Genomic DNA, 24725 nt, shown 5'->3' on the forward strand with positions numbered 1-24725 from the left:
GCTTTTAACACTTGCCACGATGGAGATTAAGGGGGGATCTGTTGACCTCAAACTGCTGCGGTTCTCTAGTTTTCATTCTGCACACGTAGCTTAAAAAGCAACAGACCGCAAGTCCCACGACTTCTTGTCAGGGAAGGTCAGTGGTGCTCCTCTGTCCGCTATCTGCACGCTACTTTCTATAAGTGAACACTTCGGACTCCTTGCATCAGCCTGGAACGTGCCACCCTGCTTTCTCTTGTGATGGTGGAGATTTTGAGTCAGCTGTTTGTGTTAAGCCTTTGATTCACAAGGAAGCTGTGAGGAAAGACAGGCGGCTGCTGAGAGAAATAGAAATACTAGACATTTCCATTCTCACTATACTGTAGCTCATCCTTTGCCAGCTTGCTCATGGTCTGTCTTTCTATAAATAGGTTTGAGGAAATGATGGAGAGGAGACTGTTAGAAAGTACACTTCCATGGAGACTGTCTTATTTAGGCTTTGCCTTTATAGGCAGACAGTCATTGCGGAGGATACATCTCTGACTTAATGCGTTTACCCTGCACTCCATTGTTGCTAGGACAGCGTTGTCATGGGATCCCAGGAAAGCCAAGCAAACAAACAAAATAAAAAAAAGTATTTTCCTTTCTGCTGTTTGAAGACTTCTACATCCACTTAAATTACAGCTTCCCCAGTATTCCCATTTCACTTGGCAAGTGTACTCTGCCTCTTGTAATACCACACACATACATGCACACACACACACAGATAGTATGCAAAACAAATGCAGCAGTGATTCTTTCCCTATTTCCTGTGTGTGTAGATACGCAGACACAGATTTAAATCTTATTTTCATAGACCAGAGTAAGAGCAGAAGAATCTGAAGCTGCTGAGCAGCTGCCATCTCCTGAATCACAGTCTGCACCAGGGTTGTTGCACAATGGCATGCTTACGGTATTTAAAAGTAACATCATGTCCAGCATGTGGCAGCTGTATTAAATTACAGCATGTGAATGCTTTTCCTTCAGCTCTTTCCTCGTTCTGCTGTTGTAGGTAACAGAGTGTGACTGTTATTCCCGGAGCCTTGTGAGTTTATGTCACATTGGAATGAAAGTTAAATAAAATTAAGGAGAGCATATTCACAATGAGCATTTCTGCCATGAGTATGAAAAATAATTTACCTTGTATGTTATTTTGGGACACCGTTTATTAGATGCTTTTTGCACTGTTTTCCCCGCTGTGCAGCCCATCTGCACAAGAGCATTCCAGCATAAAGAGGACAATTATCTGCAATGTAGCAATAAGTTAGCAACTTATTCTTTCACACAGCCCCTGCATCCAGATTGTTGCCAGATATCAACCTGACTGGGGTTTTGTTTTGTGTGTGTTTGGTTTCTTTTTTTCTTTTTAAGGGAAAATAGATACGCTGTAAAGGAGGTAGAGCTGAGCTTAGCATCTGAATGGATCTGCAAGGTACCTTTACCCTGTGCTGTTGGAGCTTTCACCTATCTACCCAGATCCTAAGGGGGACCCTTGGGAACTCCCAGCCTTGGCAATACTGGATGTAAAGAAAATTGACAAAGGGAGACTGTGAGAATGCAGACTGGATCTATGCGTGTCTCCTGGTTTTGATATGTAATAGAAGCTCAGTTACAGGGATTTCTGTTAGCCGTGGGCAGAGTTTCGAGTTACAATATATTGAGCTGTCTTAGAAATCCCTGTATTTCAGACTTGGCATTTGGAAAACATGAGAAGTTCCTTTCGCCAAAATGAAGGCCAGAAAGTTCATGCGCATATGATTTAAAATAAAAAAGAAAGCTGCTGATTTTCAGGTGAAAAGAGAAAAGAAGTGAATACACAGGTTCCTGGTGATGTTCAAAAGTCCCTCTGCGGCTGTTGCCTGGGCAACACTTTGCTCCAAGAATTGTCCTTTGTCCAGCCTGAAGGTTATCCATCACACAGTCTCTGCTACTGATATAAAATGACTTCTCCATATATCTTACATGATACAGTGAAACATCATGCCTGGCAAAGAAATTACACAAACAAAAAATGGATTAAAATATCTTTACTTTTGCCTTACTCAGATGGCTCTTTTCAATAAATGTATCCATTTGAATAATTTCTGTCCGAATAACTGAATTGGAAACATGGTCTTTTGGTTAAATTATTAATGTAAAGCTTTTTTTTGTGTGTGTGTGTGTGTGTGTGTGTGTGTGTGTGTGTGTGTGTGTGTGTGTGTGTGTGTGTGTGTGTGTGTGTGTGTGTGTGTGTGTGTGTGTGTGTGTGTGTGTGTGTGTGTGTGTGTGTCAGAAATCATTAAGAGTTGCGGCTCCTTAACTTTTCTTTTCATATAATACATTTGTAATAAAAACCCACAGGGAAAAATGAATAAAGATTAATATTTATTGTCAGTTTTTAAAAAAAAATAAATTTATTTTTAATTGTTGTTTGACTCGTAACTTTGCTGTACTGTACTTCTTAATTTCAATCTTACAAAATAAACTTTGGTTTGCAGCATTTTCTAAGCCAGTGAAAGTGTCAGAAGAAATCCTGATTAGCACCATTTTCGCTCAGTAAGACATATGCAAACAGACTCTGATTCATTGACTAGATTAATAACTAAAGTGTGTTCCCACATCCTGATGCAAAGACAAGGAGAATACTGCTGAATGATAAAAGATGGGAATTTTTGTGAACTGAAGAATCACTCTGTGACAATATATAATTTGGATATCATATTATCCTTGAAGCCTGTTTTACATGCAAATCAAAGAAGTCTGGTTGAAAAAGACAAAAAAAACAAAACAAAAAAAACCCCAAAACAAAACTACAAGGTTGCAACTTCAAAGAAATACTGTGCAGAAAAACTACACAAGGCTTCTTTTGAGGTGCCACGGTCCAAACACAACAACCTCAATCTGGATGTAGAAGCAGAAAAGTCAGTCATTCAGGTCTTCGTCATCAAGTTGTTTTTGGAATTTGACCAACTGTTTTATTTAGGATTTATAAATAAGTTAAGCTATATAATCTGTGTAGCAACGAAAATCTAATATCATTACCTAAAGTAAGCACTGACAAAGTGAAAAGTATCAGTCCAAGCACAGTGCCCTGAGGAAGTCCGTGACTTACGCTTACTGATAGTTACTAATAAATTGCAGTCTGATACATATTACTTCAACTAACTGACTAATGTTGCACCTTTAGCATGTTCAAGTCTCTGTAAAAGAATATTATAATCAATGGTATCAATTGTAGCTGAGAGATCAAACCAGGCAACTATTACTGGATGCAATGTCGGGATCACTGGAAAACGTCACCAGTTGGGCTGTGACGTTGGCTTCTGTATTACCACTGAAGCTCTTCAGAGTATTTCTGTGCAAATGGGTACACACATTACTACATACATACATACATGAATTTTTATGTATAAGTTTTTATCATGTGCTCAAAAAGACATTGTAAGCACAGATATCTGTTTAAACTCCCATCATGGTAGTTTAACAGAGTAAAATGTTTTTCAGACTCAGTTTAATTGATTGCAGTAAACTCATCTCATCTCATCTTCTGCCGCTTATCCGGGGTCGGGTCGCGGGGGCAGCAGCCTAAGCAGGGAAGCCCAGACTTCCCTCTCCCTAGCCACATTTGCCAACTCTGTGGGGGAGATCCCAAGGCGTTCCTAGGCCAGCCGAGAGATATAGTCCCTCCAGCGTGTCCTGGGTCTTCCCCGGGGTCTCCTCCAAGAGGGACGTGCCTGGAACACCTCACCAGGGAGGCATCCAGGAGGCATCCTGACCAGATGCCCGAGCCACCTCAACTGGTTCTTCTCAATGCGGAGGAGCAGCGGCTCTACTCTGAGCCCCTCCCGGATGACCGAGCTCCTCACCCTATCTCTAAGGGTGAGCCCGGCCACCCTGCGGAGGAAACCCATTTCAGCCGCCTGTATACGAGATCTCGTTCTTTCGGTCACGACCCACAGCTCATGACCATAGGTGAGGGTAGGAACGTAGATCGACTGGTAAATCGAGAGCTTCGCCTTCTGGCTCAGCTCCTTCTTCACCACGACAGACCGGCGCAGAATCTGCATTACTGCAGACGCTGCACCGATCTGTCTGTCGATCTCGCGCTCCATCCTTCCCTCACTCGTGAACAAGACCCCGAAATATTTAAACTCCTCCACTTGAGGACCTCACTCCCGACCCGGAGAGGGCAATCCACCCTATTCCGGCTGAGGACCATGGTCTCAGATTTGGAGGTGCTGATTCTCATCCCAGCTGCTTCACACTCGGCCGCGAATCGCTCAAGCGAGAGCTGGAGATCACGACCAGATGAAGCCAACAGGACCACGTCATCTGCAAAAAGCAGGGACCCAATCCTGAGGCCACCAAGTCGGATCCCCTCAACACCTCGGCTGCGCCTAGAAATTCTGTCCATATAAGTTATGAACAGAATCGGTGATAAAGGGCAGCCTTGGCGGAGTCCAACCCTCACCGGAAACGAATCCGACTTACTACCGGCAATGCGGACCAAACTCTGACACCTGTCGTACAGGGACCGGACAGCTCGTACAAGGGGGTCCGGTACCCCATACTACCGGAGTACCCCCCACAGGAGCCCCCGGGGGACACGGTCGAATGCCCCCTCCAGGACCCCAAAGAGGGTATAGAGCTGGTCCACTGTTCCGCGACCAGGACGAAAACCACACTGCTCCTCCTCAATCCGGGATTCGACTATCCGGCGGACCCTCCTCTCCAGGACCCCTGAAAAGACCTTACCAGGGAGGCTGAGGAGTGTGATTCCCCTGTAATTGGAACACATCCTCCGGTCCCCCTTCTTAAAAAGGGGGACCACCACCCCATTCTGCCAATCCAGCGGTACTGCCCCCGATGTCCACGCGATGCTGCAGAGGCGTGTCAGCCAGGACAGCCCCACAGCATCCAGAGCCTTAAGGAACTCCGGGCGGATCTCATCCACCCCCGGGGCCTTGCCGCCAAGGAGCTTTTTGATCACCTCAGCGACTTCAACCCCAGAGATAGGAGAGTCCACACCTGAGTCCACAAGCTCTGCTTGCTCATCGGAAGACGTGTTGGTAGGATTGAGGAGGTCTTCGAAGTATTCCTTCCACCGACCCACTACGTCCCGAGTTGAGGTCAGCAGCTCACCACCTCCACTGTACACAGTATTGATGGAGCACTGCTTCCCCCTCCTGAGACACCGGATGGTGGACCAGAATCTCCTCGAAGCCGTCCGGAAGTCTTTCTCCATGGCCTCGCCGAACTCCTCCCATGCACGAGTTTTTGCTTCGGCAGCAGCCGAAGCCGCATGCCGCTTAGCCCGTCGGTACCAATCAGTTGCCTCCAGAGTCCCACAGGCCAAGAAGGCCCGATAGGACTCCTTCTTCAGCTTGACGACATCCCTCACTGCTGGTGTCCACCAACGAGTCCTGGGATTACCGCCACGACAGGTACCAACGACCTTACAGCCACAGCTCCGGCTGGCCGCCTCTGCAATAGAGGCACGGAACACAGCCCATTTGGACTCAATGTCCCCCGCCTCACTCGGGACATGTTCGAAGCTCTGCTGAAGGTGGGAGTTGAAGCTCGCTCTGACAGGGGACTCAGCCAGACGTTCCCAGCAGACCCTCACAACATGTTTGGGCCTGCCAGATCTGACCGGCTTCCTCCCCCACCATCTGAGCCAACTCACCACCAGGTGGTGATCAGTTGACAGCTCCGCCCCCCTCTTCACACGAGTGTCCAAGGCATGTGGCCGCAGGTCCGACGATACGACTACAAAGTCGATCATCGAACTGCGGCCCAGGGAATCCTGATGCCAGGTGTACATATGGACACTCTTATGTTGGAACATGGTGTTCGTTATGGACAATCCATGACGAGCACAGAAGTCCAATAACAAAACACCATTTGGGTTCAGAGGGGGGGGACCATGCCTCCCAATCACTCCCCTCCAGGTCTCACTGTCATTGCCCACGTGAGCATTGAAGTCCCCCAGCAGAACAATGGAGTCCCCAGAAGGAGCACCCTCCAGCACTCCCTCCAAGGACTCCAGAAAGGGTGGGTACTCTGAACTGACGTTCGGTGCATAAGCACAGACAACAGTCAGGACCCGTACCCCACCCGGAGGCGGAGGGAAACTACCCTTTCATCCACCGGGGTAAACCCCAATGTGCAGGCACCAAGCTGGGGGCTGATGAGAACGCCCACACCTGCTCGGCGCCTCTCGCCATGACCAACTCCAGAGTGGAAGAAAGTCCAGCCCCTTTCGAGGGTACTGGTTCCAGAGCCCAAGCCATGCGTCGAGGTGAGTCCAACTATATCTAGCCGGAACCGCTCAACCTCGCACACAAGCTCAGGCTCCTTCCCCACCAGAGAGGTGACGTTCCACGTCCCCAGAGCCAGCTTCTGCAGCCGGGGATTGGACCGCCAGGGTCCCCGCCCCTTGCTGCCGCCCAGCTCACACTGCACCCGACCCCTACGGCTCCTCCCGCAGATGGTGAGCCCACGGGAGGTGGGGCCCATGTAACCCTTTCGGGCTGAGCCCGACCGGGCCCCATGGGCGAAGGCCCGGCCACCAGACGCTTGCTCTCGTACCCCACCTCCAGGCCTGGCTCCAGAGGGGGGTTCCCGGTAACCCACGTCCGGGCAAGGGAACATTCATGCCCAGGTTGGTCGTCATCATAGAGGTCTATGAGCCGTGCTTGGTCTGGTCCCTCCTCTAGACACCTGTTCACCATGGGTGACCCTACCAGGGGCATAAAGCCCCCGACAACATAGCTGCTAGGATCTTCGGGACGCACAAACCCCTCCACCACGATAAGGTGACGGCTCAGGGAGGGGTGACGGCTCAGGGATTGCAGTAAACGCAGTTCTATAAATCTTTTACTAACACAAACATCACACATCAAAGCAGTCTTTAAACTGATGTGTGAACTTTAGCCAAACCTAATATTAGTAAGTTTGTGTACAAAATATTGAAATTTCTATTATATATCACTATTTTATTAAATTTACCAAGATGTTAATTACTACGTAACAGCATCATAGGATTATTATTTAAACTTTTTTTGCTTCATTGATGGAGGAGGTTTGAGACTAATCCAAGTTTTAACAAGCACCTGTAGCTCACAGCTTTTTTGAGTGACTCTTGTTACATTTACAATAACCCTTTCTCTATTTTAATATTTTCAGACTTATAATTAAAGCTTACAAGATCTCCTCCATGATGACAACTTCACATTAGTTTTCTGAGGAGAGTTGGATGCAAAGAATCAGCACAGTGTTGAGTTTGCATTGCATATTGTAGTGCTCCAGTAAAACTGACAAGAGCACAGCAGAAATTATTTACAATCTATAAATAAAGTCCGCTATAATTAGTTGAAAGACTTGCTATAATCTCCTCAGTCAAGTGTTGTGGTGGTCTAACAGTCCTGTAACTCATGAAATCAGTTAAGGTAATTTTATAAAATGAAAGCGATTACTACTGTCAGAGATAAAGCATCTCTGATTTTATAGAAGATAAACACGGACTACTGCTGGTTTAATGTGTTTCTTTTTTTGGGAAAATTTCCTTGTTATTTTGCATTTTACACAAGGAGCTCAGTTAATGTAGAAACATGTAGAAAAATCTTTTGAACACTTGTATTTAAGACTACTTGTCATTGTTCGGTGGTTTTGTGGCTGTTCAGTGAGATGGGGATGTAATAGGTCTGCTATGCCAGCTTCGGTTTCAATAAAAAAGGATGACTAGTCCATAAAAAGTAAATTGATTTGTAGCCGGCTAAAGTTACAACACAGGCTCAACATGTAGTAAAAGCTGAGCTGCAGTGCTGCGATGCCACTCTCTGGGACAAGTTTATACTCAGTGGAAAACTGTAGAGTGAGTTTCAACCTGCAGAGATGCTGTTCAGTAAGTCAGTGTCCTCATACCGAAACTTTCAACTGCAGTTAGTTCCTATTTTGAGACCCACAAGGTTGTAACACAGTGAAAAGGCTGCATGGCTTTTTTTCCCCTGGCTGTGTAGAGTTACAGTCACCTAGTTCCAGTATTTGGCTTGGCTTCTTCTCTTAACACTTAATATTAAATGTTGATAATGATGGCTTCATTCTCACAATTGCAGGCATGCCCCTCTCTTCTCTAATGTTATAATTTACTGCAGCTATTCATACAACACTGTACCAGTGGGTGGTTCTTGCTATTTGCGGATCTGACTGATGCTAAGAATGAGCACTTTGTAATCATTGCACAAACACAGGCCAACAGCCATGCAGAAAAATGCACTCACAGACAGATTTTTTTCTCTCCTACTCAATCCCTCCTCTCATCTCTGATGCCTGTTCACCAACTCTCTGGTTTGTGCCTCTGCATACTCCCCCTCACGCCCACGCTTTTACTCTTCACTGCTGATCATCAGCCTTTACAACATAGATGGGAGGATGTGCGAGCCTTTTAAACAATTGTAAACAAAACAAAAAGAACACGTTCTTTGCAGTGTTTTTGGATTCCCTTTTATCCACAGAGATCTAAAATGTCTTTGTCCTTTTTATAAATCTTGAAGTTGTTTCTCCACAGAAGCTAAAACCTCCCCTTAAAAGCTGCATGGAATAGGTTGGGCTTTAATAATCTGATAAAGTCAGCAGTGTTCACTTTGACACTTCCAGGCCATTCCGGCTCTCCAACAATTTCCAGCAACGTTGTGCTGTTGCTCATTCTGCATTACAAGCGTTATTTGGGCAACACCTGAGGCAATAAATCAGAAAAATGTCTTTATGTTAGATGTTCAGTTCTGCAGTGTCTTTCCCTGTGGTTCTCGGCTCCTGTAGTGCCTCAGACACATGAGAACGAAGCTACTTTGTTGCTGTATTCCATTATGAATGAAGGCATATTCAGCCTATCCATTCATCTCTGCTACGGCAGGATTTACTAGCCTACCAGCCCTCATCTCTGCTTAGTCCACCAATCACCTTCTCTGCCTGTGTGTATTCCAGTGTGAAGTGTGAATAAATGGCAAAGGGGTAGAACATGTTTGCATCATACACACACACATATATGCTGGTGAATAGTCACATTTTCTGGTGTTTGTGTTTGTAGGTACCTGAAGTGTGGCTGTAGGAATTTCTTTATACAGTCCTGCATTTGAGTTCAAACAACCGCTCACGCCTTCATCCAGGCATAATGGTTTCCATGTCCTTCAGAGAGGAAGCCGACGGGCAGCTTCACTGGGAATATGATTGTGTGCGAAGTAGTTAGTTTGAGTGTATCACATCACCCTGATTACCTGGACAGGTTATTTTCTGTCCACCCTTGAGCCTCTGTCATGCCTGCCTATCATCAGGGAACATCCAGGGAACCCCTGTAAATCGATCAATTCTCCTTGGCTATAAAGTACTCTCATTGGCCAGCAGTCACTCAGCAGTCATGTGCAGGCAGTGGGTGGCACTGCTCGTGCTTAATGTGTTGGAAATTTCATTTACGTCTCCTCTTCTCCTCCCCTATCTCCCTCTCTTCATCTCTCCTTTCAGGGACTAGTGATTGCCTGCTCTCCCTGGGGCTCACTGCATCTCTCCTGCTAGTACTAGAGCTGCAGTGGGGGTGAATGAACCAGACAGGAAGAATATCTGAGGGACGAAGATAAAGGCGTCCTAAAAGAAAGATAGCCAGATCAGAATGTGAATCACTTAAACTGAACAATAAATATTGATCACTTTGATCCAGAGTCATCCAAACGTCAGTTTTCGAGGTCACGCTTATGGAAGGATTTCACACACAATTCAGAGATCAGACAACTCTTTGCCATCCTTTTTTATGTACTTCAACATGCAGAATAATATATTCTAATAATAATAATATTAGCTCACTTAACAGGGAGCTAATAGCATTCCCATTCATTTGTCTGCGCTGATCTTTCCACAGCTTACTGATCCTGGGCTGATATAATGTGCTGTGTGAAAGCACACGTCATGTTCTGACACCTGCCTGGTTTCTCTGTCATATTATTACTGTGACAAGCCGGCTTGTTAGAGCCAGACAGCGGAATGAAGAAACACTCTTTCTCCTTCCTCGCATATGTTAAAACTTCTGTGTGAAGCTTTGACTTGATTGGTGCAGTTCTCAGGTGTGTATATATGATATAATGAATAATTCCATCCTAATAATTTGGGTTTTTAACATTTAGTAGAAAATGCAACTTCAGTTTTAAATAGCAAAAAGTGCATTATTCTTGTTTAGTGATGTTTTTCCGTGTGTGTGTGTGTGTGTGTGTGTGTGTGTGTGTGTGAAAATTGGAAATGATTTTGGCACTTTGCCAGTCATATGCTCTGGCTTTGCTTTTACTGACGTCCTAACGCTTTTGAAGGCCAAGTACCGCAAATCTAAAAGCTTCATTAACCCATTATAGCATCTGCCTGTATTTTAGAACGTAAAAATCCAATATAAAGAGATTATATCTCTGCAAACACAAGATCTCTGAATATTTTTGGAGCCATAGCAAAGGGGACACTTGTAAGATGTGTTAAGATGTCTAATTTTCGGTACATATATTATTAGTTTAGGATAAATCTAATCACATAACTGGAAGACCCAAACGGTTGTGTGCCGCTTTTCTTTATACAATTAAAAAACAACAAAAGACAACATTTGGTGTGTTGTCGTCTAAATATTTAGTTTGCGGAGCTGGAGATCAAAAGTCAAACATTTCTGGTGCATTGTGAAAAATCCACATATATTTTGAAGAGAAACTTTTAACACTGCGAGGAAAGGGAAGCTTGGAAGAAAGAGATGCAGAATTTGATGAAAATAATATTTCTCTGACCAATAAAGCAGGAGTGTGATCGATCATGCTGTGGGATTCTGTTGCAGCCAGTGGGAGGGGGTAACGTTACACCAGGTAGTGGGAAGATTGGGTTCAATAAAACAGCAGCAAATTCTTGAAGCAAACATTATACCACCTGTGAAACAGCTAAAAATAACAAAAAATGGCTTCTAAAAGGGGATACTCACTGCACTAACTCACGAATGGAAAGCTGAAAGTTTTACCACACCAACGGGGATGATAAAGGTTGCTTTGCTGGGAATGTTGAGGAAATGAGTTACACTTAACAGAATTTTTAAACTGAGCTATTCAGAGAAAGAGAAATTTTGAATAATATGAAAATAATGACAAACAAAGCAAGCATGTATTTGTTGAGATTTGTCAGCTCTGACCAGACTGTGCTCTAAACACAGTGAGACACTGCCTCTACTGAAGACTTCTGCACGCAATCACAGCACAGTGGCCCACATAACTTAGCATCTGTGACAGCTAAGATTAACCATTAGCTAGACATCTGAGTCTTCTGGACATTGCTGATGAGTCGTTTCCAGTAATTAAAGCTGGTCAGGAACACACCACTTCACGCATGCTGAATGTGCAGACGTGACAGGATGCTGTGAGTCTGGGTCACGCTGGCTCAGAACTCATGTAAACACTCCAGGATAAGCTGCTGCCGATCAGGTAACGCTCAGGTGTCAAACATGCAGGCTGACAACATAGGAAGCGGATATCTGTGATTACAGTCGGTGTTGCTGCAGACACTTTGAGCTGAGCCTCATGAAGGGTTTAGGTTTGAAGTGTGTTTATCAGAAGGAATGGGTCCCTGAGCAGCATGGAGATCATAAAATACTCTGCCATAAGTCGATCACTAAATCAATACATGGCAGCCAGTGGACATTTAATTTCTCGGTGTGGCCACGAGTATAAAGCATGTTTCTGTCTTAGTCACAAATGTGCTAAACATGATGGGGTGTGGAGGAAAAGGCCTCCAACTCTGTGCTTTATGTTTAGCAAACGCATCTGGATTTCCTTGCAGCAACTTCAACATGTTTTACTCTCAAGCTAGTGCAAAGGAAAATGATTACAAAAGTCAACATGGGAAAAAAATGTTAATTTTTGACCTCTGATGGTGAAAAAATTGGGTTAATCACAGCTACAGACATTTTAATTTTCTATCAAAATGTTTCAAAGCAAATCAGCATAGCAATACTTTCTTTTGTGACGTTTGTTTGTTTGTTTGTTCGTTCATTCATTTTCTATCCATCTTAGTCCAATCAACGGGCGTGGGAAGCTGGGGCCTATCCCAAGCAATTAGCAGGCGAGAGACCGGGGAACACCCTGGGCAAGGTTGCCTGTCCATTGCAGTGCTTTTGTGTCATTCATTGAAACATGGTATGTTTTTGTAATTTTACACCAGTTATCATGCCTGATTTCACAACAGGGTTAATGTCAGGCGCTTCTTCTAGGCTGTTACAACTAGTTTGCAGTGCATGCATGGAAATCTTATTTTCTGCTTCTGGTTAGGTAACAAAATGACATGCTCTCTGCTTTATTGCACCAGGCTCGCTGCTTTCCTGTTGCTTATTTGTGACTTTATTACGTTTTATCCAATAGAACAGGTGTTGCCAGTAGGGATTCAACCAGCTGGGACCTTTTGTGTCAGGAGGACAAAGTGATGCAGTTGAGAGTATATACATCCTGTATGATCTAACTCTGTTTGTTGGGTAGTATCTAGAGAGAGCAGCTGCTCTTTGTGGCAATCTAATAAACAGAAATAGCCAGAGCCACATCCCATCTCTGTGTTGCAGGTCTGGTGGCGCAGAGAGGTCACAGCATCTGTTGTCGGAGACACTTTATACAGGTCGCTGCGGATAGATGAAAGCAAAACTTACTCATCTTTTGAATGACACAATTGTGTATGTGAATCAATTATTTGCTTGTAAATCTACATGTATAACCCCTAGCTTAGCATTAAGTCATTCTTGGCTTTTTTAAAAAAAAGGTTTTTGTCTTGTTTATTGATCTCTGCATGTCTAATGTGGTGGAAGTGTCGATGAGATTCAGTTTCTTGACTCTTTGGGTCATATTCAAACTGAAGAGGCTTCATTGTTTCCAGGTTTAGTAACTGCTGAAGCATTTAGCGCCACTTATCAAGCATTTTGCTAAGACTGGATTTGGAAAAAAAAACAGGAAAATGTTTTTATGGTTCCTGTCATTTTGTAGACCCTATTCTCAGATTTTGAACAACACATTAATCTGGAGCTTATTCATCAAATATGTTATTCTACACGTGTATTGCTGCAGCTGGATTAGGCTGCCAAATGAAAATTAGCCCAACCTTCAGTAAATAGTGGAAACTACAGATGCTGTTCCTCTCTGTGGTAACACACTACAGGGGACTCTCTCGTCAGTTCGCTGACACTTTCATATTCGCTGTAGAGTCTTGAGGCCCTTCCTATGAGCTGGTGCTCTTTGCCTGGCTTGTCACAGATAAGAAAGAGTCAATAATCCTGCTTCAACATGTGATTTCAGTATGAAGGTGCTGAAACTCTTGCTGTAATATGACAGTTTGCTGAAGTTTCATGGAACATTGCTTCAGAGGACGAGTGTGGTTAGTTGTTGAAATTGACCTCTTTATGAACCTAACTGTCTGCTACCATTTGTGCTCAGTAGATCTCCAAACAAAATTATTATCAATCAAAAGCCTGTTTCATTTTAAGAATTAGTTCTGCTTGTTGGTAGTTTTTGAAACGTAAAGCGGGAGGGCAGAAATGCCATCAATGCTGGTTAACTCTGCACCGGGATAGCTAAACTTTGATCTTGGCTGTGGCTGAACCTCTGTAGAAGTCAACATTACTCTTCCTTTGAGAAAAATGTCCAAGATGCACCACAGACTTAATTTCCTAAAAGGTTCTGTGTGATCTGTCCTAACTTTGGCATTTTCTCAATTGGGCACGAACTATGGTGTCAAATGTAATTGAGGAAGTTTGAAAGTTGTTCAATGAAAGTAATCGTGTGTGTAATGTGTCTGTTTGTGTGTGTGTGTAATGTGAGAGAAAAGTTATAAGCAGATATCTTCACTGGCTGGTTGTCTGACAATTGAAAGGACAAAGATGATATGCAACTAGAAAGTTGCACACCAATGCCACACCTGCCCAAACTGCAAACTCTAATAAAGCTAAAGGATGTTGTATGTGTGACTTGTGTTTTAGCCCTGTGACGGTAAAGATCAAACCCTGTTGGCAGGGAATTGTTGAAGGAAAAGGCTCAAACCATTCATTGCCATTTCTTGGCTTCTTAAGAGGAATCACTGAACAGTCATTGGGATGTTAAGGTACTTTTGCTGCTATAAGTTGGAAGGAAAACTTGGTGGAACAGCAATGTCTCATTTTCTTAGCTGTGTTGCTTGAGAGTCTTTTGTTTTCTTGCTTTTGGATTGAGCCAAGCTGGACATTTTCACCATTCAATTCCAATTCAATTATGTGCTTAGCTAAAACAAAGTTCCTTTATCCAGCACCTCAAAGACGGGGGCATCAATACTGTTCCAACATAATGGAATAGCACTCCTGACTTGAGAAGTCCAAAGTAAAGTACTCAGCCTGTTTCTGTAATAGTGTGATGTCTGCTGGCTAAATTTCAAGCAACATTTTTACATTAAATAGTTCTGACAAACACTTGATAACATCTTCCAAGCAGAATTTTCAAATCTTTGGACAATCCCGCAGACAGTGAAAAAGGGTTCTTTTTTTCATTTAAACATTTTGTTTGACATGGGTTACATGTTCACGTTTGTAGTAGTTTAATCTGTATGTTTGTTTGTTTCTGTGCCTTTAAACCAGTTTGACTCGAATCCATAGCAACCACTCTTTACCTTTTTATTAGCCAAACAAGAGAGGAGTTATGAAAAGTTATCTTACTTTAAGAGCTATTTCAGTTCTTTTATTCAATAAGGGGATCTTTGTTTACATTTGTGAACATTTCCCAATGCATGATATCCATATTTTCTAGAGATGAAGATTAAATGTATCCTAAATAATTCGTACGCAGCATTCAAACAAAAAAAATTGCATCTCATGAACCAAAGAAACATACAAAGAACTGTGTCATGGAAAAGTCAGTAGTTTGTTGGCTGCAGTGAAGTTAATTATAGTTGAAGCCGTGTCAGAATTATTTTCCATTATACTGCTGTAGTCTGAAATGTTTTAAACCAGGAAACTCTGCAAATTAAGGAAGCTGAGCCTTTGATGAGACAGATGCTGCGTTCGTAAAACAACTCTGCTATATATGATAGTTAGGTGGTTTAATTCTAAGGTAACCAAAAGGCTTTTCTTTTTGTTCAGGATAAAAAGTCCTCAAGTGGTGTTGCAACTTGTTTGGCTTCATACTTCATGTTATCAGAGGATAACACTTTGTTTCATCCAACACACTGTTGTCTCTCTTAATTTCCCATCATTGATTAGGGGCAGATATGCTCCATCATATTTTCTTCTCTTTTTTTTTTTTTTTTTTTTTTTTTTTTTTTTTTTTTTAAGTACTTGAAGTCTCTCTTGTTGATTTGTCATTTTTTTCCCACTCCAATTTTCACAAATTTGTCCAGTGCCAAAACTCTAAGTGTTTATTAAACCTTGCTGCGCTAACCACTGGGTTAAGCAAAGAATATTTTCCTAGAAATATTGTTGTCAAACATTTAGTATTTAAACCTGTACACGCATAAAGAAATCAGTTTTTAGAAATGAAAGGTATGAGTCTCCATTTTTTTTGGCCATAGAAGTCAGCCTTAATGTGTGCAGAGAAAATGTCTGCACTCAGTGTGGTGGGAGTAGATGATGATTGGAACTGATGATCATGTTTTCATATTCCCACACATGTGTGCTGTAATTGACTGATGTCTATGCTTCCTTAGCTCCCTTAAAATGTGTCTGTCACAGCAAAATTAGTGTTTCTGAAGAGCAAAATGCTAATGCTAACACGTTAATTTGGATAATAATTGAAGACTGTCAAGAACCGTTGTTATATATGAGTCTATGCATGAAAAGTCCAAGACTTAAGAAAAATCTGAGTTTTTACACATTTCATTGTTCTTTCTTATATTTTAAACTCAGCTACCCACATATTTGAGCAGTTTTGCATCAGAAATATAATGCTCCTGGTTGTGGATGACAAAAGGATCTTTACACCTTAGATTTCTTATCAACATTGTACTCTTAAGTCCGTGCACACACGTAGCAAGGTTTTTGTAAAACCAAATATTGTCCTCCCTCTGGCCAGTAAAAAAAAAAAAAAAAAAAAGAAAAAGAGTCCACACAACCTCGTTTTTCAAAAAGAAATCCATCCACACCGATCCGCATATCCGCGTTGTTAATTACATTAATAAGCACATCAAATCTTTAAGTGACAGTAGCGCCCCTAATCCTATCCAATCACAATAACCTTCCGCCCACGGCATTACTTCTACAAAATATGCCTTGGACGTGATATGGTTAGGTGGTGGAAAATAACATACTTTAACTTCATCCTTCGCCTTTGTTAGTCTATGTGGATCAGTACTGTCGGCAATGTAAAAACAAACACAAAGCACTTGGACAACAGTTTTGAGGACGACCATGTTGTTGAAAACAAAGGTTGCACATGTGACGTTATGGTACTATTGGTCATAGACAGTGATGTTTCAAAACCTAAAACTTTGGTTATGCATGTCCACATGCAGATGTGCAAATGGAGTATTCCTACATATTCTCTTTGGTCTGAGTTTTTTTTTTATTTTTTTATAAAGATTTATTTTTGATGGCATAAATCTACATTTTTGTGCGGATGACAGGCCAAATCTGAGAAAAATATCTTTCTTTTGGGAGATACCCTACATCTACACAAGGCCTAAAAGTGTTTGTGAAAAGACAGATCAGACACCAAACATGTCCTCATACATGAGTCCAAAATGAGTGATAAGTGAGCTTCCCTGGTTGTGTCAAACAGTCAAGGTGCTGTCTCCGTTTAAACTCCACTTTATCTCAATCTAATCTTTCCTCAGTGCAGGGAGGCAGGGAACACCTCAGAGTATTCTTTGAAGGTGAAAGTATTTTAGTCATTCTAGTCGACCATGACTCTTTGTCATCCACTTGTCCACACACACGCCTGTTTGTATTCCTGCCTGTGTGAGGACAGTCACTGACAACTTCTGCAACCATGCATCTTAACCTAAAATTCCTTGCCAAAGAATGGAGCAGGCAGTATGAAATCTGTTTTAAACAACCACATAAAGCTCAACATTTCCATATTTGCAAAATATGTCAGCTAATCTTGATGCTTGTTGGGTGCAGAAGCTGCAGGCTGGTCATCTCTTTCATCTCTTGTGTCAGTTGCAGCAGCAGAGACTGACTCACAGCATATGCAAGAAATTTCCCTTGATATTCTACTGCCTCACATGCCCAACTTTGATTTTCCAATAAAAATACAAATCTGGGGCTTGTGACAGAAAAAGATAATAAAAACAACACTTTGATGTGATATAATTTCAAGCATCTGCTTTACTTGCAGTTTACCTGCAGGAGCTTCCTGATGGTGTTGTGTTGAAATTGGTTAAAATAGCTGATTTTTGTTGTTTGAGCTAATGGGGGTTTTCCTCCTGAGGTTGAAATATTTCTCTTTGTATGTTTCCTCCACCAGGATGTACTGCCTGCTCCTTTCAGCCGTCAGACCATCAGGAGAGCACATGGCCTACGGTCAGCAGCCCACTCCACACTGTTCACTCAGCCTACCACTGCCCTGTCTCCACAGGTTAGTACCTACGCATGCTTGCTTGTGTGTGTGTGTGTGTGTGTGTGTGTGTGTGTGTGTGTGTGTGTGTGTGTGTGTGTGTGTGTGTGTGTGTATTTCTTAAAGAAAATAGGGGAGAAAAAAAAGATTGTCTCATTCTGGCAGTTATTGATTTCTGTGCCATTTTACGACCTCAAGAGCAAATCCATATTTCATCGATATGGGGTCACTTCTGCTTGTGACGGGCTTATTGATGCAGCCGACTCTGGACAGCAGAGAGCATCAGCATTGTCAGCTTTTTCTGACACCTTCATCAGCTATTACACTTGTTAAAGTCATTTCAAAAAGGTCAGCTTGGAAATTCCTCCGTAATTATGAAGCCAAGATTTAGATTGTTGTGGCATAAATGGATCAGAGCCGGGTAAACATTGTAACCTGAGTCATTTTGCCTCCAGAAGGTGCCAACTATCCAAAAATTTTCATTAGCTGGGCAGTTTGTTCCACTGAGGTTATTTGAATACATCAAACTCATCAAAGAGGCTGTTTTTAATGTTACATCCTGGATTATGTGGTTGCAAATGAACAGCTTGTGTTTACATTGCACGCATGTATGTATCTTGTTACCCTTCGTGACTCGCTCTATATACACATATGTATGTAAGCATAAGTCATTTCCATCAAATCACAAATACATACGCTGACCTAAACTATTTTATTACTCACGCATTCGCAAATTTAACATCAATTGCTTTTGAGGAATTTCTTCCCCTGAACAAACATGTCAGAAAGCTCAGTTACAAAGCAGGCACAGTACTAGAGTAGTAAACAAATAAATAATAATGTTGCATCTTGGCATCAGCACACTTCTCACGTTTTACGGTAACAGTTTCCCTCAACTAAAATATGAGTTACATTTCCTCTGATACGTCTACAAGCAGCCCTCGTTGCTCGTGCTCTTTCTTATGTCAACTTCTGCTTTGCGTGAGGCTAAAATAAACCCTAAATTCTGCTCAGAGATGACAGTTATGATTATTATGACAGTTATAATGACTAGCACATTGATTACTTGACACCTCATACACAAGGAAAGGATGATATTTGAATGTTTAAAGGTTGAAAAACTGCAAATAAATTACAGCAAAAAGTGACAACAATTACACCGCAGTATTACAGATGAAACGTTTAAAATATTGAATCAGTTTTCATCAAATTTGGTGATTTAAATCACAGCCTAAGTGCCAGGAATCACTAATTTTCGGTCAGACATGACAGCTGGCTGTTTATTATATTACACTCATAAAAAGCTTTTGTTGATTCAGATGGCGGGCAACGGGGCATTTGGTGCTTCTGCCTCATTACATTAAGATGCTTTACATGCTGATTTCCATGTCTGAAGAAACGTATCAACGAATGGTGGCACTTTTTATAGATGCTGAAGTCCAAAACTGAGAGCATAAACTGCACTGGGCAGCATGTTATGCATTTTGCATATATTAACATAGTGAACTAGACTGGTTCCCATTGAATGATTAAAGCAGAAATTTGTGCAGCATGGCTCTAAATATTATGGCCATGGTGATCCCCAGGACTGACAGGACAGATCTGCGGCTCTGCCGCTGCACCCACAGGTGCTTTATCCACTGTTGCTGCAGAAATTTGCATATGTAAAAGGAATGGGAGGTCTCCTGTTGTTTGTGAAGACAATGCTTTGTCCATGAAATACATAATTGATAAGGTATTGATGATAATACTGCTGTAAACGCTCCTATTTAATTTAATGTAGAAAATTGGGTCAAGAATTTATCGGGGAATTTGATTTATTTAAAATGAAATTCTCTGATAAATTCTTGACCCAATTTTTTCCACAACACAAGCTTTGAGCATCAGCACAACTGCTCAGGCAATCTCAAACTAAATAAAATGTCAGTCCACGCAGACGCTGTGGATAAAATGCTAAACTGTTTAGAAAAGAAGAACAACATAAAGCTTTTACCAGAGTTTAAAAGACCATTTCCGCTCAGCTACTCTCTGAAGGTACACCTCAGCAACAGCAGCAGAAACTCACACAGATCGCTGGTTTGTGTGAACTTTATTTGCACACAGTGAATAAATGTCGTAGCGAACAACGATCAGGCTGAGCTGGCTGCTCCAGGATGCCTCCTTCTCCTGCTGGGCCTCTGCATGCTCCTGCAGATACAGACAGTGATCCAGTCAGCTGCAGCTCTGTCTGTCTCACCTCACAAACAGTGTAACCTGTCACAGCAAATGTTGTGGCAACATGGGGGACACTTGTTCAACATTTCATTACTTAGTTTTTCACATTTGCAACAAATAAGGAGGAATAGTAAAAAAACAAAAAAACAATGGAAATAAGATATTTTTAATTCAGAAAAATGTGTTAAGCCTGGTGCTAATGTTATTCTAACTCAGGACAGAGCATCAAAAACATGGAGCATTAAGTCAACTTAGCACCAGCCCTTTTACATTTTTTGCTTTTGCTTCTAGTCACTGCGCTTACACATCTAATATATACAGTTTCTTACACAGTTGAGTTCTCAAAGCTGCTCCCATCTGTCACATTAGGAAAGAGTTTGAAATGCTACCTGAAAAGAGGTCCATTAAAACTATGTTACAATTTGTGGTTGCTATTAAAACACGGCTGTGCACTTCCAATCAGATCAGCCAGATTTGAACAGGAACTTACTTAGGGTTAGACATGCATTTGTAATGCGAGGCACTAAAGTGTCAGTGTTGAGTGTTTATATGTTGTTTCGGCCATATTCAGCCAACTGTTGACTACTAATGTGGCCCTTTCAGAGGAGAACCCTTTGAAGATTGTTGAGGCCTTTGAATGACAGACTCTTGATAAAATAATTCCAGATAAATATCTATTCAAATGCATTCAGTTCAAAGCAACCCATCCACAATGCTGCCATTGTTTTGGTTCTGTGCTGTTGACATGAAACAGCTGTTTCGGTCGCCACAGGAAGCCAGTTTCTCCCATTGCATCCTGTAATGGATGAAATAGTGTTGTTAACTGCTTACAAACGAAGCTTATTTTTTCTCTTTAGGAAACTTAATTGTCATCTGTTTCGGGGCACATAATTGCTATAATTGCTCTCTGCAGTGCCTCACAATCAGAGATGTCATCAGCAGTCTGCAGCTTGTGTGAATGTCACCCACTTAGCTTTTTCAGATATTTATTGCCCACTCTTCACTAACTTTTGGTCCGTGTCACAGCTCCCAGCAGAACATCGTAGTTATAAGATCCAGCATAGCTACATCTCATCAATGCAACCGTCCCTCTTTTGTCTCATCTCTAACTTGGCTTTGTCTGACCACAACTCGCCGCGCTTGGTATTCCTGTGAGGAAGGGCCAGCTAGAATCCAATAAGGCAGGTGCATTATGTTTAAAAGATCAGCTCAAGGTTAAGTGTGTATATTTTTTCTCCAGGAAATGCACTTGGCCCACCAACAAACTTGCACAGGATGAAAATTTTATGATGAGAAGAGGATATTTGTTCTTTGAGTGCTTGCAGACCTTACGCCACGGATCATAGTGCATTAGCGCAGCCCTTTGTCTGCTTGTGTGCCGTGTGTGTTTGTGCTGTAACTTGGATGGGAGGGAGTTAACATGTCTGCGCATTGTTTTTTTGTCGGTGCGTGTATTTATGTGTCACTGGGCTGCATGAAATAAAAGAAGCCATCGTGGGTTTGCACAAGGTGGGGGGTGGCTTTACAGTGAAAAATGAGCAGAGGCTCTCTTCGGACTGTTTACATTTTATGCAGTGGGCCTCTTAGGAAAGGCACTGGGAGCAGGTTGGTGAATGACAACAAAGGAAATATATACATCACATACGCTGCCGGTTAGTTAAAACATCTGCCATGGACTCAAGGTCTTGTTCCCAACAGGGATATAACAACATAGCTGATGGGGAGCTAGCCAATCGTCCCGGGTGTCTCTCCTGTTGCCATGTATCCTCCAGAGAGAGCTGTTTATTCATACGGCAGGGGAGGGAGTACTAAGGAGGCACGGCGGGAGTGTCTGCCCCACCAGGTCTTCTTGCTTCTGCTAAACTCAGAATGATGTTTTCATATATGCAGCGAAACAAGAAAATAGTGACGTGGTTCAAAAGTTTTAAACAACATAAATCATCTCCAAGAAGTCTATGTAGGATAACTTTAAACACGCTTACAGCATCATCTGGCATATGTGTTCTGCACTGTTAACACTTTTTTCCCGTCTTTTTTTTCCCTCTCCACTTCTATTTCTGTGCTCCTGCATTGCTGCAGCGCTGTACACTTGTCTCCACCATGGCGAAACCAGCACTCCCTTCCTCCCTCCCTGCTTTCAACCCTCACCCCTCCCTCTGTTGCTCCTTGGCATCCTTCAGTTTAGCTGCAGCTTCCCACAAGGCCTGATGGGTCACGGCTGTGTACACACTTGTGCGAACACAGAGACACTTTCCAGCAGCACAATTTGCACATGAACCTCTCAACCCATCTGCGACTCAGTTCCTCCAGAAGGAGAGACGTGACAGTTGTCAAATGTCAAGCCAGCACATGAAGGGAGAAATCTAAATGAGGAGGAAACAAGTTGTTGGTTTCTCACCGGCACTGAGCTCAAGCAGTTCGTGTGACTCTATGGGTATAAATTGCAGAGCTCTGGCGGATTAAAGACTAGATCTGTAGTTGAGGAAACATAAGGGTGCACTAGTCAGAATGGCAGCTGATATAGATGTAGCATAAGGGGAGTGCCCTGACTGCAGTCTGCCGAGCTGTTGAGCAAGTCGCACCGGTCAGGCACTGTGAATCTATTAGTGACTCACATTTTCACCAGCTGTTTACGTCCCAAACTGATTTCCCGTTTCTTGACAAATCATGTTCGCTGCTCTGTCATTTTCCCCACAAAGGTAGAGGAAACAGGTGAGTGAAGAATAACAATTGTTCAGTCAGTTCAAGACTTTATTGCTCTTTCTTATCTCTGCGTGGGTCGTATATTGTCAGTAATCTGATCTTGAGCAATCGCACATTGTCCCGGCTGTGCAGGTTGGTGTTGTACAAGAGCACAATAATATGTTTTTACACAGAAAGCTCAAATCAGGCTGCAAAGGAGTTGGGAAATTGCTGATGGCTGAAAACAATGACAGGAGTGCCACAAGAACAGTGTCTCACTATTTAAATGCCTGACATTGACCTGTTCTCACAGAGCTAACAGACTCCCTTTTACCTTCAAACATTTGTTTAACTCTGAAGCACAAGTACCTGTGTTTAGAGAACATCTCTGTGTAAATTTTAGGCATTTCACTCTTGGTTTATGGTATGAAGTCAGCAAAAAGCTTGTGCATTGGAATAACTGCTATATCTAAACTTAGACTTCATTGCTTTACAGGAACTGAATTTGTTTGGATGGCGAATTAGAAGGTTTTTAGTGATAAAAGCTTTATTTGTTCCTTTTAACTGTGGCTAACTATTTTGGAGAGAAAGTGTGAAAGCTTCGGTTACTGATGTACTGTTGCACTCATGTGCACTTTGGATAAATGAGCCTTTTTTTTTTTTTTTTTGCATTATCAGTTTAAAACATAAAAAAATCAGGAATTAAAGGGGCCAGGGTAAAAGTATGCAAGACCTTTTTGCAAAAAAGGTGCATGGGGTTTAAAAGGGTGAACAGTTAATCTCAAATGTTCATGTTGGGGCTAATAATCAGAGCTGATTACTGGAAAAGATCAATAGAACCTGCCTGCGAATGATCTGCTATGATCTCTGTCTTTACAGCCTGGTTGCACCATCAGGTCAGAAGTCTCAAAGCTCTCGATTTTCTTTATATTAGATTTTTGTCAGAAAAAGTAGACATAAAAAGGGATAGCAAAAAAGCACAGCTTTCATCTCCTGTGTTCATGCTCTACATGAATTCAGTTTTTTATTTTTGCACAGTGTAAAAGTACAAGCCATTTTTCTGCAGTCATACTAATAAAGTTTAATGAATTGACATTCTCTAAAAAAAAATGTGTTAATGCTTTTTAGTCTCTGACAACAATTTGAAAAAGCTCCAGAGAGCTCCTGCAGGCTTGTTCAGCTTTAATTAACACGGCACTTAATTAGGATGCCGTTCTTGCAGTTGTCAGTTGAGTGGTGGTGCAGTTAAAGCAGCCATCAATGCTGTTATCAGGTTCAGCTGTCATCTGTCAGCAGAGAGGAAACAAAAAACAAAAGGGATTTTTAAGTTGATTTATCAAAACTTCATGCCAGTAAGCAGAGTCAGTAAAGAAACTTAAAAATTCTTAATTTGTTGCCTTCAAAGTAAATGGATCATTATTGTTGTTTTAGATATAGATCTGCTCAGGAAGGTTTGCGGCCACCTGTAAGTCGCCATATATTGTCACATTTTATGCTGTTGATCTTTGGCACTTTCCTTTGTACGGACTACAGTGCAACGTTTCAGCAAAATGTGGTTCTTTTTATTGCTTTTACTGCAGTTTATTGTGTTTTGGTGCTCAATAACCTGAATAGAGATGTGTTAGTAGGTCCCAAACACCACCACTAACAAATCAAAATGTCAGAACACTTTTCAGTGTACAATCACTTTTCTGCACAGAAAAATGTAATGAATAAGATTTCTGCCTAATTTTAAACATTGCGTCACTCTATCTCTTGTGTTTTCCTGAGGGAGATATCGTCTGATATCTTGTGAGTAGTAGTTAAATCACTTGGAACAATTTAAAGCGGAGAATCAATTTTTCCCTCAGGTTTCTAGCACACAGTCTTATGTATTTAGGGGGGGGAAGGCGAAAAAAAATATAATTGATCTTAAAACTTCTATTGATTTTTAACACACAAAGTTAACAACACTGTAAAAAATGCTAGTTTCTCCAAACTGATCAAGTTGGAAATGGGAACTGCTACCTGTTGGCCTGAATTGATGTTTCCTCTTCTTAATGCTTACACTCAGTTATTTTCATTTTTACAGCTCTATAGAGAAATGGATTTGTTCAAGAAATGGATTTTTAAAATTGAGCACAGCAGTGACGATGATATGAATATAACAATTTTGAAGAATAAATCCTACAAAATTTTAAATATGATGATAATAATGATGACCCATCTCTTTGCATACACAGACTCATTAGACGTCAGTGAAAAAACATTCTAAATTAATCAGATCAAATT

General features: G+C 42.0%; 1 protein-coding gene across 1 annotated transcript in view; it reads left to right on the forward strand.

The window, feature by feature from the left end:
* Window positions 1-24725, forward strand: part of mcu (mitochondrial calcium uniporter) — a 61684-nt gene that overhangs the window by 12903 nt on the left and 24056 nt on the right. Inside the window, exon 2 of the mRNA XM_079249302.1 lies at window positions 17469-17579. Within this exon, the coding sequence (XP_079105428.1) occupies window positions 17469-17579 (111 nt within the window). The remainder of the gene's footprint in view (window positions 1-17468; window positions 17580-24725) is intronic.

The sequence above is a fragment of the Telmatherina bonti genome (assembly GCF_933228915.1).
Source record: "Telmatherina bonti genome assembly, chromosome: 11".
Lineage (NCBI taxonomy): Eukaryota > Metazoa > Chordata > Actinopteri > Atheriniformes > Telmatherinidae > Telmatherina > Telmatherina bonti.